General features: G+C 33.3%; 4 protein-coding genes across 5 annotated transcripts; 2 read left to right on the top strand and 2 right to left on the bottom strand.

Moving 5' to 3' along the window:
- Positions 1–1162: 1162 nt before the first annotated feature.
- Positions 1163–2555, bottom strand: LOC107940707 (uncharacterized). 2 transcript variants are annotated; one of them, XM_041094842.1, is made up of 4 exons: positions 2081–2555; positions 1882–1944; positions 1690–1764; positions 1163–1602 (listed from the first exon to the last, which is right to left on the bottom strand). In XM_041094842.1, the coding sequence occupies exons 1-4, from the start codon at positions 2402–2404 to the stop codon at positions 1267–1269; spliced, it is 798 nt and encodes a 265-aa protein (XP_040950776.1). In that variant the 5' UTR covers positions 2405–2555; the 3' UTR covers positions 1163–1266. The 2 variants fall into 2 exon arrangements, with proteins under 2 accessions (XP_040950776.1, XP_016729639.1); XM_016874150.2 differs by lacking the exon at positions 1882–1944.
- A 2443-nt stretch (positions 2556–4998) lies between these two features.
- LOC107940711 (uncharacterized) lies at positions 4999–6424 on the top strand. The gene is made up of 4 exons (XM_016874153.2): positions 4999–5477; positions 5617–5679; positions 5796–5870; positions 5984–6424. The coding sequence occupies exons 1-4, from the start codon at positions 5172–5174 to the stop codon at positions 6278–6280; spliced, it is 741 nt and encodes a 246-aa protein (XP_016729642.1). The 5' UTR covers positions 4999–5171; the 3' UTR covers positions 6281–6424.
- A 370-nt stretch (positions 6425–6794) lies between these two features.
- LOC107940709 (uncharacterized) lies at positions 6795–8251 on the top strand. Its single transcript, XM_016874152.2, has 4 exons — positions 6795–7314; positions 7458–7520; positions 7594–7668; positions 7784–8251. Exons 1-4 carry the CDS (start codon positions 6994–6996, stop codon positions 8123–8125), a joined length of 801 nt encoding a protein of 266 aa, XP_016729641.1. The 5' UTR covers positions 6795–6993; the 3' UTR covers positions 8126–8251.
- A 2380-nt stretch (positions 8252–10631) lies between these two features.
- Positions 10632–13912, bottom strand: LOC107940732 (tubulin beta-6 chain-like). Its single transcript, XM_016874178.2, has 3 exons — positions 13308–13912; positions 11562–11831; positions 10632–11479 (listed from the first exon to the last, which is right to left on the bottom strand). The coding sequence occupies exons 1-3, from the start codon at positions 13711–13713 to the stop codon at positions 10797–10799; spliced, it is 1359 nt and encodes a 452-aa protein (XP_016729667.1). The 5' UTR covers positions 13714–13912; the 3' UTR covers positions 10632–10796.
- Between the last annotated feature and the right edge of the window lie 329 nt (positions 13913–14241).

Raw genomic sequence — 14241 nt, 5'->3', positions numbered from 1 at the left:
AAAAATAAATATTTTATATTTAAAATAGTAAAAAAATTACTTAAAACAATATATAACTAATTATTTTTTAAAATACTAAAAAAGAGTTATTGGTTATTTTTTATTGACTTAAAAAAATTAATATTTTAGAAGAATCTAAAAAAATTTAAAATTTACTGAAATAATATACAAAAGTCATAAAAATTGTTATTTTGTCAAAATAAGTTCTGAAGTCCTAAACTTAGAACCTAAAATTAATATGAAAATTTTAAATTATCATAAAGAATTTGAAAAATCTAAAAAAATCCGATCAAACAGAAACAAACTCAATTAAAAGATTAAAGATTAATTTGGATGTAAAAAAATAGAAAATTTTATTTAAATAAAATGAAAAGGAATTTTTATAATATAGGGTAAATCATATTGATAGTCACCCGATTATCATTATATTTCTTCTTTGGTCACTCAATTATGAAAAATTATAAAATGACTAACTAATTATTCAATTATTTTTAATCACCCGTCGTTAAATGGCTAATGGAAAGATGATTGGGCAACTTTTAATGTGATATAATAACAAGTGTAGCCCTCAATTTTTGCACATTGTGTCAATTTTGTCTTAATTTTAAAAATTTTAGCTCTTAATGTTTACACACTACCTAATTTTATCCCTTTTTTACATGAAAAATATAATTTAATACACAATGCGTAAATTAGAAATTTAAAAAAAATATATTTATTATTAAACTAGACAATCCTCAAATATATTGTTTATGTTGTACTTAAAATGACTAAGAACTTGATATCTCTCGGTGATAATTAATTTATTTTTTTGTTAGCTTGAGTTGGTCCATTGATGAAGCAAATCAAAATTTATTTTTTCTTTTTTAAAATTGTCAGACTTATAATTTGGTTGAATTAACGAAGTGAACATTTTTTATTTTTAAGAAATTGAATTGATTATTTTTTAAAATTTGGGTCGTTTTGTTTATTTTTTCATTGAATCAAATAGGGAGACAACGTAAAAATATTGCAAGGAACAGTAAATTACAAAAAGATCAAAATACATAATGTATCAAAATTAGATTCCTTCACACCCAAAAACCAAAGTTAAACACATTCTCACCAAAAAGGAAAATCTTGCATTGAATAAATCACACTAAAAAAGCATTTATTGGAAACATTTAATACCAAATCAAATATATTCTCTTCTCATTATCAACTTCCCTCTAATTTACAATTTTCCATTCTGTCTACCTTAATGCCGCCTTAGAGACCAAAAAAATGTCATGTTAATGGGCACCCAGCTTTGTAAAGCGATTTGAAATTCTTTGCTCTGCAAATTTGCTTCCTTTTAAACCTTGCAGCTGCTGCTGCTCTGCTTTTGTTTACTATGTCTAGATCGATGAATGCTTCCTCTGCTGAAACGTTGAGGTCTGGGATACTGTTTGATGATGGCAACAATGAGATCATTTGAACCATCTGATCCATCATCAACGGTTGGTGGTGAACCCTGCTGGGAATTCCTTGTTGTTGATGATGTTGACCAACAGTCATTTGGGTTGATTGTATCCCAAGATTCAAGCTTTTATGTGTTTCTGGTGTGAGGAGGCTCTGATTTAACTGTTTAAACCCAAAAAGAACATAATTAAAAAAAAGTGATGAACTAACACGACCCCACTTTATCAAAAAAGTAAATCAATTAAAAACCTTTAGTTTCTTGGATTTCAACTCCAAATTCTCAGCTATCTGTCGGTCAAGCAATTGCCTCTTAATCTCTATATCCTGTTTGAATTCCCAGTAATCAAAGATTTTCGTAAACTATTGAATCGAAGAACCAAGTAAAAAAGATGAAGATAATGCGGTGACATTCAAGAAAATGAGTTAAAGAAAAAAACTCATCTTTTTAAGTAATTCATTGCGATGGGTAAAATCCTCCACCATCTCTAAAATTTGTTCTTTTTTCTGTTTTATTAAGAAAACAAAAACCCCAGAACGGACATGTATCAGAAAACAGAGCAGACGTGTAAACGCAATGAACTCAAAAAAAGAAAAAAAATTCAAGGTGATGATGACCCAAAGCGAAGATAAAACGACGTACCCTTTTGAGACTATTAACCGAAGAAACTTTTTTCTTGGGAGGCAGAGGCAGAGGCAGAGGCTTCTCATATGCTTCACTGGGACAAAAAGACAGGGGTGTATCAGGGCTTGAAGATAAGACCTTTTCGATGGGTCCCACGACGGTGGAAGAAGGAAGAGGCTGTTTCGACGGCGGCGGAGAAGATGTGCAAACAGATCTCTTCCTCCGGCAGCCCCAAGTACAAGAAAAGCGAGGAGGGCATAACATGAGACGGGGAAGCTCCAACATGATATTAGCAACCTCAATATCTTCCATGGCGAAAACACTGTCAAAGCTCTGTTTCATTGTTAACCCCAAAATTCCTCAATTTTCATCTGATACTTTAAAGAACAAGAAAAGGGGGGAAAAACATAATTGAAAGAATTGAAAAACAGAGAGCAAAAGAGAGAGAGAGAGAGAGAGAGAGAGAGAGAGAGAGAGATGAAGAGATTGAGTTGCTTGGAAAGAGGGTCTCGCTCGCTCTCAGCATATAAAGGACTTGCCATGGGTTATTGACACGTGTCAGACAAAGAAGGGGATTGAGAATGGTTTTAGGGTTTATGGCCGTATTTGATGGGCTTTTATTAAGTCTACTGTTGGTTGACTTATACGCGCGAGTTTAATAGAGGTTTTTCGTTCCTTTGGTTAATTTAGTTAAAGGAGTATTGGGAGACTTAAGATTAGAAACTAGTCCACGCTCCTTCAATGTGCGTGATTCTCAAACGCCCCATTATTGGCATGTTTGGATACTGGGTGGGCACATTTTTGTTTCTATGATTTTTGACTTATTATTTCCATGCCATTTAATCGCTCTATTTAATGGGAAGTACACATGAGGTATTGATTGATTCCCCACAAAGCTCATTTGGATGTAAAGTTACTTATTTGAACAAAATGAGAAAAATTCAAGAGTTTATTTAGTAGGGGGTAAACTCGGTTACTTCAAATGTAAAAAGACTCGAAAAATTTTATTTTTTGTCGATTTACGTTCACTGTTAGAAATGGTAATCAAACTGCACCTACAATGGCATCGGAAGAGATGCTTATACAAGAGGAGGCTTTCTAGGTAAGAGCGATCGATCATCGATGTATGGACTTGCCTTGATGATCAGGTGTGCATGCGAAGTTTTTGGGAAATCATCTTTAAATTGCTTTCCACGTTTCTTTTCTGGTTATCTCCAACATTTTATGATGTTTGCTAGGGAGATTGGTGTTGATTAAGCTCAAGTTTTGCTGAAAGGAAGCGATGGTCGGTTCATTCCTCTACAAAATTCTTTTATGTTCTTGAATGTTATTTTATTTTTCAATCTTTTCAGGTTTTGCTACCAATGACATTAAATCTGTTTTGTACCTCTCTTTTTTTTTTCAATAAATTGAGTCAACTATTATTATTTAAAAAATCAATCTTTTTAAGTCAGTTGTTTATAAATGGGTAACAAAAAGATGACTGACATTTTCTAAAATTGATAATAAAAAAATTAGTTTTTAATGTTTACACGTTACTTAAAATTATCCTATTTTTACATGAATATATAATTCAACACACAAAATGTAAATTAGAAATAAAAGTTCACCCAAAAAAAAACAAGAAATAAAAGCATTTAAAAAAAAAGTTCGTTTATTATTAAACTAGACAATCCTAGAATATATTATTTTTCCTTATACATCGAATGACTAGAAACTTATATCTCTTCATGATAATTAATTTTTTTTTGTTAGCTTGAGTTGATTGTCATTAATGAATCAAATCAAACCTTATAATTGAGTTGAATTAAAGAAGTGAGTTTTTATTCAAGAAATTGAATTAACTATTTTTCAAAATTTAGGTCATTTTGGTTTTTAACCAAACATAGGGACAATGTTAAAACGGGCCACAAAGAAAAACAAAGTTGTAGAAAGGATCAAATTACACAATGTATAAATATTGCGGGTTTAATTTTTTAGAATCACTACTAAATTATAAATATTGAGGGTCAAACTTATTATTATGTCAATTTTAAAAAGCTACCACATCAACTTTTCATTAGCCATTTAAAGGTCGGTAATCAGAAAAGAAAAAGTCCAATGGTGAAACAATCATTTTTGTAACTTTTTATAGTTAGGTGACTAAAAGATAAATTTCTAATAGTTGGGTGATTACCATTGGAATTTACCCTTTAATATATTAATTAAAATTGAATAAAAATAAGATGTCTACCAACTAAACTAATTTTTGGAACGACATTTGGCAGCTTATATGAATGTTGTATGATGACAGAGCAACAGTTATTCGTTAATAATAACCACAAAAAGCGACCATATTTAAGTTCTTTTCCTTAAATATCTAAATTAGGTTAAATTTAATATTATTTAAATTTTATTTTTCATATAAAGAAACATCAAACATCCTAAACTACGTCTCAAATTTTAAGTCATTCTAGTTATATCTTCAAATTATAATATTATATTATTAAAATTATTATGTTGTCAAAATTATTAATTTAACTGTTAAATTCGAAATGAAAATTTAAAATAAACATTTTAAAAATAGATATTATAAAAGTCTTAATTTTTGAGTTTTTGAAGCTTTTATGAAAATTATCGCTACTTTTCTTTTCTCTAGTTTTATTTTATTTTTAGTTTTAGAAATTTTTTCTTTAATTTTTTTAAAATTATGTATAATTTAACTATTAAATTAATAATTTTAATAATGATATTAATAGTTTAAAGATTTAATTAAAATATATTAGAATTTATGGTAGCGGAAATTGACTCTAGAAGTCAATCTATAGCAAACTCAAAAAAGCCCATTAAGTGGCAAAAGGAAATAGGGCCATAAACCCTAAAACCATCATCAACACCCTCTTCTTTTACGACACGTGTCATTAACCCAAGGCCCTCGCCATGGATTCCTTTATGTACCGAGAGCGAGAGAGACCCTCTTTCCAAGCAACTCAATCTCTTCATCTCTCTCTCTTTTATCTTTTGCTCTCTGTTTTCCAATTCTTTCAATTAAGACCGCCTTTCAATTCAAATCCCCACTTTCTTGTTCTTTTTAAGTATCAGAGCAAAATTGAGGAACTTCGGGTTAACAATGACACAGAGCTTTGACAGTCTTTTCACCATGGAAGATACTGAGGTCGCCAATATCCTGTTAGAGCTTCCCCGTCTCATATTACGCCCTCCTCGCTCTTCTTGTACTTGGGGCTGCCGGAGGAAGAGATCTGTTTTCACATCTTCGCCGCCGCTGCTTCCTTCTTCGGCAGTCGTGGGACCCGTCGAAAATGTCGTATCTTCAAGCCCTGATACACCCCTGTCTTTTTGTCCCAGTGAAGCAGATGAGAAGCCTCTGCCTCTGCCTCCCAAGAAAAAAGCTTCTTCGGTTGATATTCTTAAAAGCGTACGTTGTTTTATCTTCGTTTATGGTCATCATCACTTTCAATTAATTTTCTTTCTTTTTAGAGTTCATTGTCTTTACACGTGTGCTCTGTTTACTGATCCATCTCCGTTCTGGGTTTTTTGTTTTCTTAATAAAACAGAAAAAAGAACAACTTCTAGAGATGGTCGAAGATTTTACCCATAGCAATGAATTACTCAAAAGGGTGAGTTTATTTTTTTTACTCGTTTTCTTGAATATCACCGCATTATCTTCATCTTTTTTACCTGTTCTTCGATTCAATATTTTACTAAAATCCTTGATTTCTCGGAATTCAAACAGGATATAGAGATTAAAAGGAAATTGCTTGATCAACAACTAGCTGAGAATCTGGAGTTGAAATCCAAGAAACAAAAGGTTTTTAATTAATTAATTTATTTCTGTTTGCTTTCTTTGATGAAGTGGGGTCGTGTTGTTTTTCAAGTTTATCACATTTTTTTAAAAAATTATTTTCTTTTTGGTCTTAACAGTTAAATCAGCGTGTACTCACACCAGAATCAACCCAAATTAGTGTTGGTGAACATCAACAAGGAATTCCCAGCAGGGTTCATCAGCAACCGTTGACGATGGATCAGATGGTTGAAATGATGTCAATGTTACCATCATCAAAGGGTATCCCAGACCTCAACGTTTCGGCAGAAGAAGCATTCATGGATGTGGACATAGTAAGCAAAAGCAGAGCAGCAGCAGCAAGGTTTAAAAGGAAGCAAATTTGCAGAGCAAAGAATTTGAAAGGTGTTTATAAAGCTGGGTGCCCTTTAACATGAGTTTTGTGTCGGATTTTTTTCATCTTTTTTTACGGCGGCATTAACGTAGGGTGTATGGAAAATTGTAAATTAGAAGGAAAGTGATATGGAGAAGAGAAATTATTTGATTTGGTATTGATATTCTTAATAAATGCTTTTTGAGTATCTTTGAATGATTGATTCTGGTTTTACTTGGTGAGCAAGTATTTAGCTTTGGTTTTAGGGCGTCTTTATTTTGCTAAAAAACTTGCACCTGCTCAATTTATGACATAAAATATGGATATTATGTTCTTCTTGAAGTAGCAATTTGACAAGAATGTAATTAGGCGAGATGCTTGTACCACCCAGTCCCCAAACGTACCAATAACTGCAGGTGTGGGCGTTTCACAATCACGCACATGGAAAGGGCGTGGACTAGTTTCTAAACTTAACTCTCCTAATACTCCTTTAACTAAACTAATTATAGGAACTAAAAACCCATATTAAACTCGCGCGTACAAACCCATCATATAAATCCATAAACCCTAAAATCAGTCTAATCCTCTTCATTGTCTGAAACGTGTCAATAACCCATTGCTCTCGCCAAGGGTTCCTTTATATGCTGAGGGAGAAGCCAGGCTCTCTTTCCAACCAACTCAATCTCTCCCTCTATCTTTTGCTCTCTGTTTTTCAATTCAGTCCCTTTTCTTGTCTTTTAAGCATCAGAGGAAAATTGAGGAATTTTGGGGTTAAAAATGAAACAGAGCTTTGACAGTCAATTCACCATGGAAGATATTGAGGTTGCCAATATCATGTTGGAGCTTCCCCGTCTCATATTACGCCCTCCTCGCTTTTCTTGTACTTGGGGCTGCCGGAGGAAGAGATCCGTTTCCACATCTTCTCCGCCGCCGTCGCAACAGCCGCTTTCTTCTTCCGCCATCGTGGGACCCACCGAAAAGGTCTTATCCTCAAGCCCTGACACCCCTCTATCCTTTTGTCCCAGTGAACCAGATGAGAAGCCTCAGCCTCAGCCTCAGCCTCCCAAGAAGAAAACTTCGGTTAACACTCTCAAAAGGGTACGTCGTATTATCTTCGTTTTGGGTTATCACCACTTTGAATAAACTTTCTTTCTTTTTTCGAGTTCATTGTCTTTACACGTGTACTCTGTTCACTGATCCATGTCCATTCTGGGTTTTCTTTTTCCTTGTTAATAAAGCAGAAAAAAGAACAAATTTTAGAGATGGTGAAGGATTTTACCCATCGCAATGAATTGCTTAAAAAGGTGAGTTACATTAATAAGTTGTCATTTTCTTGAATATTTCACTAAAATCTTTGATTACTGTGAATTCAAACAGGATATTGAGATTAAGAGGCAATTGCTTGATCAACAAATAGCTGAGAATTTGGAATTGAAATCGAAGAAACAAAAGGTTTTAAATTTATTTATTTATTTATTTATTTCTGTTTGCTTTTTTTATAAAGTGGGGTGGTATTGTTTTTCAAGTTTATCACATTTTTTAAATATTTTCCTTTTGGTTTCAACAGTTAAATCAGAGTCTTCTCACACCAGTAACAAATAAAAGGTTGGATCTTGGGGTACAATCAGCCCAAGTTAGTATTGGTCAATACCATCATTATCAACACCAAGGAATTCCCAGCAGGGTTCATCACCAAACGTTGATGATGGATCGGATGGTTGAAATGATCTCAATGTTGCCATCATCAAACGGTATCCCAGACCTCAACGTTGCCGCAGAGGAAGCATTCATCGATCTAGACACAGTAACAAAGGGCAGAGCAGCAGCAGAAGCAAGGTTTAAAAGGAGGCAAATTTGCAGAGCAAAGAATTACAATGCCATTTACAAAGCTGGGTGCCCTTTAACGTGACTTTTGTTATTTTTATCCTTTTTTGCTCTCTGTTTTTATTTACAGAATGGAAAATTGTAAATTAGAGGGCGATTGAGAATATATTTGATTTGGTATTAAATGTTTATAATAAATGCTTTTTCAGTATCTTTGAATGATTGATTCAATAGAAGATTTTGCTTTGGTTTTTTGGTGTGAAAGAATCTAAAGTGAGATTCAAGGAACCTAAGATTTGCTATAAAAAATCTACAGCACACGCCATGGTTAACCGCGAGAGTTTCTTGGGTGATTGGAACTTGAGAAATTTGGTCTAATCCTGGTTTTGATCCTTTAAAATTTTCAAAAACCAAAATTGTGAGGATGGAAGTGGGTTCTTGACACCCAACAAGCACAAGGTTGCTGACTTTGAGACAGTTTGATGGTCCTCCACCTATGCTTTAAGTAGTAAAACAAAATGGATGGTTGGCAACTAGGAACCACTTATACGGAATTCTTTTTGACTGTGTGCCTGTTGGCTGCAATGCACGATAAGAAAGACTACTCCCCACTTCCAAGTAATTTTCTTATGCATCTCAAATAAAATTCATCTTTATACATCATCTCGTGTATGTAGCATGTTATGTGTAACTATCTGATTATTCAATCAATCATCTAAGTTTTCAACAATAGAAATTGATAAAATTTTTAACAAAAATGACCAATTTTCTTTTTAAGTTAGGGTAATTAATTTACTTATTTTTCAAATAATAGAGTAAAATACAATCTAATTTATAATATAAGACCTTATATGATATCCCAATTTAGATAATAACACATACATTTAATTTTTTTGGTAAATTCGTTTAAAATTTAAAACAAATTACAAGTCGTAGACATCTTAATTGATTTAAGGATGTTAAAATTTGAACCACCTACTAAACGTTTAATCGATTCACTTCGAATGGAAAGGTTTTTCTTTTTTCTTCTTGAATAATCGAGGTGGGATGGGGCAATTATTTTTGTTTGAAACGCAAATATTGGAGCAGTTTTTGGAATATGCTTGCCTCGTCCTGCTCCATATTTTAAAATTTTTTATTATACATTAAATGAAAAGTATGTAACACATATAATGGGGTCATAAAAATTTATATTTGACTTCAATTAAAACTTAAAAATTTTAAATTTATATCTAATTCGGTTATATATTAATCATTTTCCATTAAGCAAGTTTTAATGAAAAAAAATCTCAAAGTTAATATGATGAATAAATATCTAACATGTATTTACATAAAAAAGATATTAAACAATACAAAATAAAAGAGATGAAAAAAAAATTATAATAATTGCTAGCTCAAATGTAGTTATTTATAAGTGTAGTATATGTTATAGAACATGAATGTGCATGATCTTCCTTATCAAGCACCCGACAAGACGCTCTTATTTTGTGAACCTATCGAACTCTATTTAGAGTTAGAGACAGAATCTTTTATTGTAGTCCTAGTATATGTTTGGATATATTCTCTTTAATTTTCCTAAATAAGAGGATAAACGCATTTTAGCACGCTCGAATCCACATTCTCTTAGAGCTAAAATTTAATCAATTGACAGCATATTTAAATATATTCCGATTATTAATTTAATCGTGTTTTATAATGATCAATTATGATTGTAATTACAATTATGACTCCGGATGCAACTTCCAGAAAAAAAAAATATTAATTGAAGGTTTAACATATAAATATCTTCTTAAAAAGATATAATATAATAATAATTGTATACTTCCTTTTGTATTTGCATTGGAGTAGGAGTAGCTCTAAACTCTCTAATTGGGTTTTTAAGGAGCGTGAATGAAGGAAAGGATAAAGCTTATCAGTCGAAATAAGAATCCCAATGGGATTCAAGGTTTTTGTGTTTTGGTTAAGTTTCCAGCAAGCGTAGGGAACCCCTTTTCTTGTAATATATAAACTTTGAGAAGCATATATAGACACAGAGCACAATGAGATAGTAATATTTTGATTCTATGGAGAGGGGAACATTCTAGGTATGAGAAGCTCGCCCATTAACTGCGAGCGATGTCTGCACCTCATACTTCCATGACACTGATGCATATACCTTTTTGTTTCTACTTTTATTTTATTCATCCAGTTCCCTGCCTGCTTTATTTCCTTATAAGTTTTAAACACACTTTTTGAGTTGCCGCAAAACATTAATTTTAAGAAAAAATTTGTTAGTTAAATATGATAGTTATCCACATTCAAATTATCATTAGATTAGCATTTAATATTTTATTTTAATGCATCTAATTAGATTATTATATTAAAATACTAGTTAGAATTGAAAAATTACAGTCGTTAGTAAAATCGAAATTATCGTTGCTTTTAGTTTAAAAGATGAAAATCTTCTATCATTCCTATACTTAAAGTATTTTGATTAAATACAACTTCTTAACATTTAATAAACAAAATGATGAAAATATAGAATTAATATATTTTAAACTTAGTTAAACAACAATGTCTTTAATCATGGAAGACCTTATTAGCAGAGGTTATTAAGTAAAACCGATAATACTTATGTTGAATATAGTCTGGAAAGAGCAAACAGCATAATCCTGAACCTGGGAAATACAGAGTTAAACAAAGACACACCAACAGCCACACAGTATTACATAAGCATGTAAAAGCCGCAAATATGTAATAATAATTGCCCAAATATTTTAAGACTCGTAGTTCTCTTCCACACCTTCCTCCCCCTCGTACTCGCCCTCTTCCTCGACCGTGGCGTCCTGGTATTGCTGATATTCAGCCACCAAGTCGTTCATGTTACTTTCCGCTTCGGTGAATTCCATCTCATCCATCCCTTCACCAGTATACCAATGCAAAAAGGCCTTGCGACGGAACATCGCTGTGAATTGCTCACTTACCCTCCTAAACATCTCTTGGATTGATGTCGAGTTCCCGACAAATGTCGACGACATCTTCAAACCCTTTGGTGGGATATCACAGACACTGGACTTCACATTGTTGGGAATCCACTCCACGAAGTATGATGAATTCTTGTTTTGGACATTGATCATTTGTTCATCAACTTCTTTCGTGCTCATTTTGCCTCGGAACATAGCTGAGGCTGTCAAGTAACGGCCGTGACGAGGATCGGCAGCGCACATCATGTTCTTGGCATCCCACATTTGTTGTGTCAGCTCTGGGACGGTGAGGGAAATGTAATGCTGGGAACCACGGGATGTGAGCGGTGCGAATCCAACCATAAAGAAGTGAAGACGTGGGAATGGGATCAGATTTACGGCTAACTTTCGGAGGTCGGAGTTCAGCTGTCCAGGGAACCTCAAGCAGCATGTTACACCACTCATTGTTGCAGAAATCAAATGGTTCAAATCTCCAACTGAAAAATTATTAGTGTTGGTGTTAATTTCAGAATCTAAATTGTTTCACATTATAGTGAAAATGAACAATCTATCACTCACAGCTAGGAGTAGTAAGCTTTAGAGTCCGGAAACAAATATCATAAAGTGCCTCATTGTCAAGAACCATGCATTCATCAGCATTCTCTACCAGCTGATGCACGGAGAGGGTGGCATTGTATGGCTCCACAACTGTGTCAGAGACTTTAGGTGAAGGGAAAACAGAGAATGTCATCATCATCCTATCTGGATATTCCTCTCGAATTTTCGATATTAGGAGAGTTCCCATGCCTGAGCCTGTACCTCCTCCAAGTGAATGGCATACCTGGAAGCCTGGTCAAGAAATAACATAAACAAGTGAGCTTCATTAACCAATTCAAAATGACAATGGCATATCTATTTTGGGCTCCCTTAAAGTTACTCGATTCAATAATCCACCATCACCATTTTAATGATCTGTAGCTTCTTAATTGGCTGCAAGGGTTTTTTTAACAAATGTACGGGCCAACATTGATTACGAAAATAAAGTTTAAACACCTGATTCGACAAAAAAGTAATTTAAGTATTTAACTCAAACAAAGAACATAGTTTTAAAGTCCGCCTTAAAAATTCACCATTGTCATTGTCTATGACACATTGTTATTACATTATTACAGCAACAACAGAACAAATGATCACAATATTAGTCCATTTCAGCTAGATCAGGATCCAGAGATATGGTCATTTATTATAATTTAACATGTCATTGTTAGTATAATGTACTTCAAAAATATGCATAAACAAGATCTGATACTAATCCCAATTTCTATAATGTACTGTGTCATTGTTATTACTATAAAACAGATTAAATATCCACATGGTTGGTGTAATTATGCTCATTAGTTATGATTCTCCAGTCTCATTTAGATTTTTTTTTTTACATTTTTCTTCAAAATTCAGGTATTAAAATGTGAAGAACCCATGATAACAATAATGTAAAGACAATAATTACATGGTGATGAGCTGGTATGGGTCGCCAAGGGTCCAACAAATGCATAGAGAAGTTTATCAATTTCCATGAGATCTAACCTTAATGTTAAATTTTACAAAGAAACAAAACAATAGCTAAAAAATATTTGATCCAATAAAGGAGAAAACGACATCCAGCTGGTCAATCACAATCAAGATAAAGACACATGTATTCCTTTGCCTCCAAATTGGACAAAAAGCAGCTCAGATTCTATACTTATTTTCACAGTGAATTATGATCAACCATAAATTCAAGATATTACTACTCTCTACAGTGTCATGGATGGATAAAATAAGATACTTTATCCTCGATATGGCCAACGCCAAAGAAAAACAAATCAACAGGAAAGCAGATATATATCGTTATCATGAAATGAAAGTTATATCGTAATACAGCTGAGTAGTATGATCAAATAATTGCCTGCTAGTTTGGTTTTAATTAAACAAGAAACAAAAATAATAATCATCTATTAAATTATTAATCTTCTACTTCAACGACAACATTAATGATCAATAATCTGCTAAATTCGAATATATATTTACTTATTCATCCATTGCTGTATCTGTATTCCGTATATTGATTTTTGCCCGAGGATATCAAATTCTAAACAGAAACGTAGAAAAATAAACATTGATGTGAATAAAAAATAAGTAGAGTAAGTGTGTTGGAATGGATGAGGAAAATACTACGATCAGAATCACTTGAACCAAAATCAACGCGGAAATTTAGCTAAATGAAAGTATCTAAGAGAAACATGAAAAAAGGCAGAGGAATCGCATGTAGTATATAATAGTATATACCTTGCAAGCAATCACAATTCTCAGCCTCTTTACGAACAACATCAAGAACAGAATCAATCAACTCAGCTCCTTCGGTATAATGACCTTTAGCCCAGTTGTTACCCGCACCGGATTGTCCAAACACGAAATTATCGGGCCTAAAGATCTGTCCATAGGGACCGGATCTGATACTATCCATAGTACCAGGTTCAAGGTCCATGAGAACAGCACGAGGAACGTACCTTCCACCAGAAGCCTCATTGTAATACACATTGATCCGTTCCAATTGTAGATCAGAGGACGAAGATTCATCTCCAGTGTAACTTCCGGTGGGATCGACGCCGTGCTCGTCGCAAATCACTTCCCAAAACTTGGAACCGATTTGGTTCCCGCATTGGCCACCTTGAACGTGAAGGATTTCTCTCATGGTTTGGATTGGGAGAGGAATGGAAGGGGATATGTGGAGGGGAAGGGAATGGGACGGGAAAATGGTAATAATTATAGAGCGGGATGGATGGATATATATTTTTGAAGGGATTGTGTCTGTTTGTATTTTGGCTGTCGTGTGATACACGAGGGAAAGTGGAGGGTGTGGGTTCGTTTAAAGTTTAAAACGGAAAGGGAGTTTGTTGGGTGAAAAACGGTAAGGGCGCGCCATTTTAAGATTTTTGGGTTTTAATTAGATGTCAGAACGTGTCTTTCGGAATTTCCATTATCATTCTCTTATTACCTTTCCCTTCTCCCGTATGTTAGATAATTCCTCTTTCAATTTGTTAAATGTATTTATTAGTGCGAGTTTAATAATTAATCTTTTTATATTTTGTAATTTTAGTGATTATTTTATATTTTTTTAAAGTTAAGTGATTATAACGTAAATCTTTTCATAGTTTAGTGATCAAAGAGTAAATGAATTATGTTTGGGTTCGTATTTATGTTTATTTGAGTTTGTTTGTTT

The sequence above is a fragment of the Gossypium hirsutum genome, chromosome D06, assembly GCF_007990345.1.
Source record: "Gossypium hirsutum isolate 1008001.06 chromosome D06, Gossypium_hirsutum_v2.1, whole genome shotgun sequence".
In the NCBI taxonomy this organism is placed as follows: Eukaryota; Viridiplantae; Streptophyta; class Magnoliopsida; order Malvales; family Malvaceae; genus Gossypium; species Gossypium hirsutum.
This window is presented reverse-complemented; position numbering and strand designations above follow the sequence as displayed.

Bases quoted from the DNA above. Each gene is read 5' to 3' on its own strand.
- LOC107940707 (XM_041094842.1), bottom strand. From the start codon at position 2,404: ATGAAACAGAGCTTTGACAGTGTTTTCGCCATGGAAGATATTGAGGTT. The intron at 1,765-1,881 runs ATGAGTTTTTTT...GAATTCAAACAG, and splicing joins GCAATGAATTACTTAAAAAG to GATATAGAGATTAAGAGGCA. The intron at 1,603-1,689 runs GTTTTTAATTGA...GGGTTTAAACAG, and splicing joins TGAAATCCAAGAAACTAAAG to TTAAATCAGAGCCTCCTCAC.
- LOC107940732 (XM_016874178.2), bottom strand. From the start codon at position 13,713: ATGAGAGAAATCCTTCACGTTCAAGGTGGCCAATGCGGGAACCAAATC. The intron at 11,832-13,307 runs GTATATACTATT...TTTCTTGACCAG, and splicing joins GAATTGTGATTGCTTGCAAG to GCTTCCAGGTATGCCATTCA. The intron at 11,480-11,561 runs GTGAGTGATAGA...ATAATTTTTCAG, and splicing joins AAAGCTTACTACTCCTAGCT to TTGGAGATTTGAACCATTTG.
- LOC107940711 (XM_016874153.2), top strand. From the start codon at position 5,172: ATGACACAGAGCTTTGACAGTCTTTTCACCATGGAAGATACTGAGGTC. The intron at 5,680-5,795 runs GTGAGTTTATTT...GAATTCAAACAG, and splicing joins GCAATGAATTACTCAAAAGG to GATATAGAGATTAAAAGGAA. The intron at 5,871-5,983 runs GTTTTTAATTAA...TGGTCTTAACAG, and splicing joins TGAAATCCAAGAAACAAAAG to TTAAATCAGCGTGTACTCAC.
- LOC107940709 (XM_016874152.2), top strand. From the start codon at position 6,994: ATGAAACAGAGCTTTGACAGTCAATTCACCATGGAAGATATTGAGGTT. The intron at 7,315-7,457 runs GTACGTCGTATT...TTAATAAAGCAG, and splicing joins CGGTTAACACTCTCAAAAGG to AAAAAAGAACAAATTTTAGA. The intron at 7,669-7,783 runs GTTTTAAATTTA...TGGTTTCAACAG, and splicing joins TGAAATCGAAGAAACAAAAG to TTAAATCAGAGTCTTCTCAC.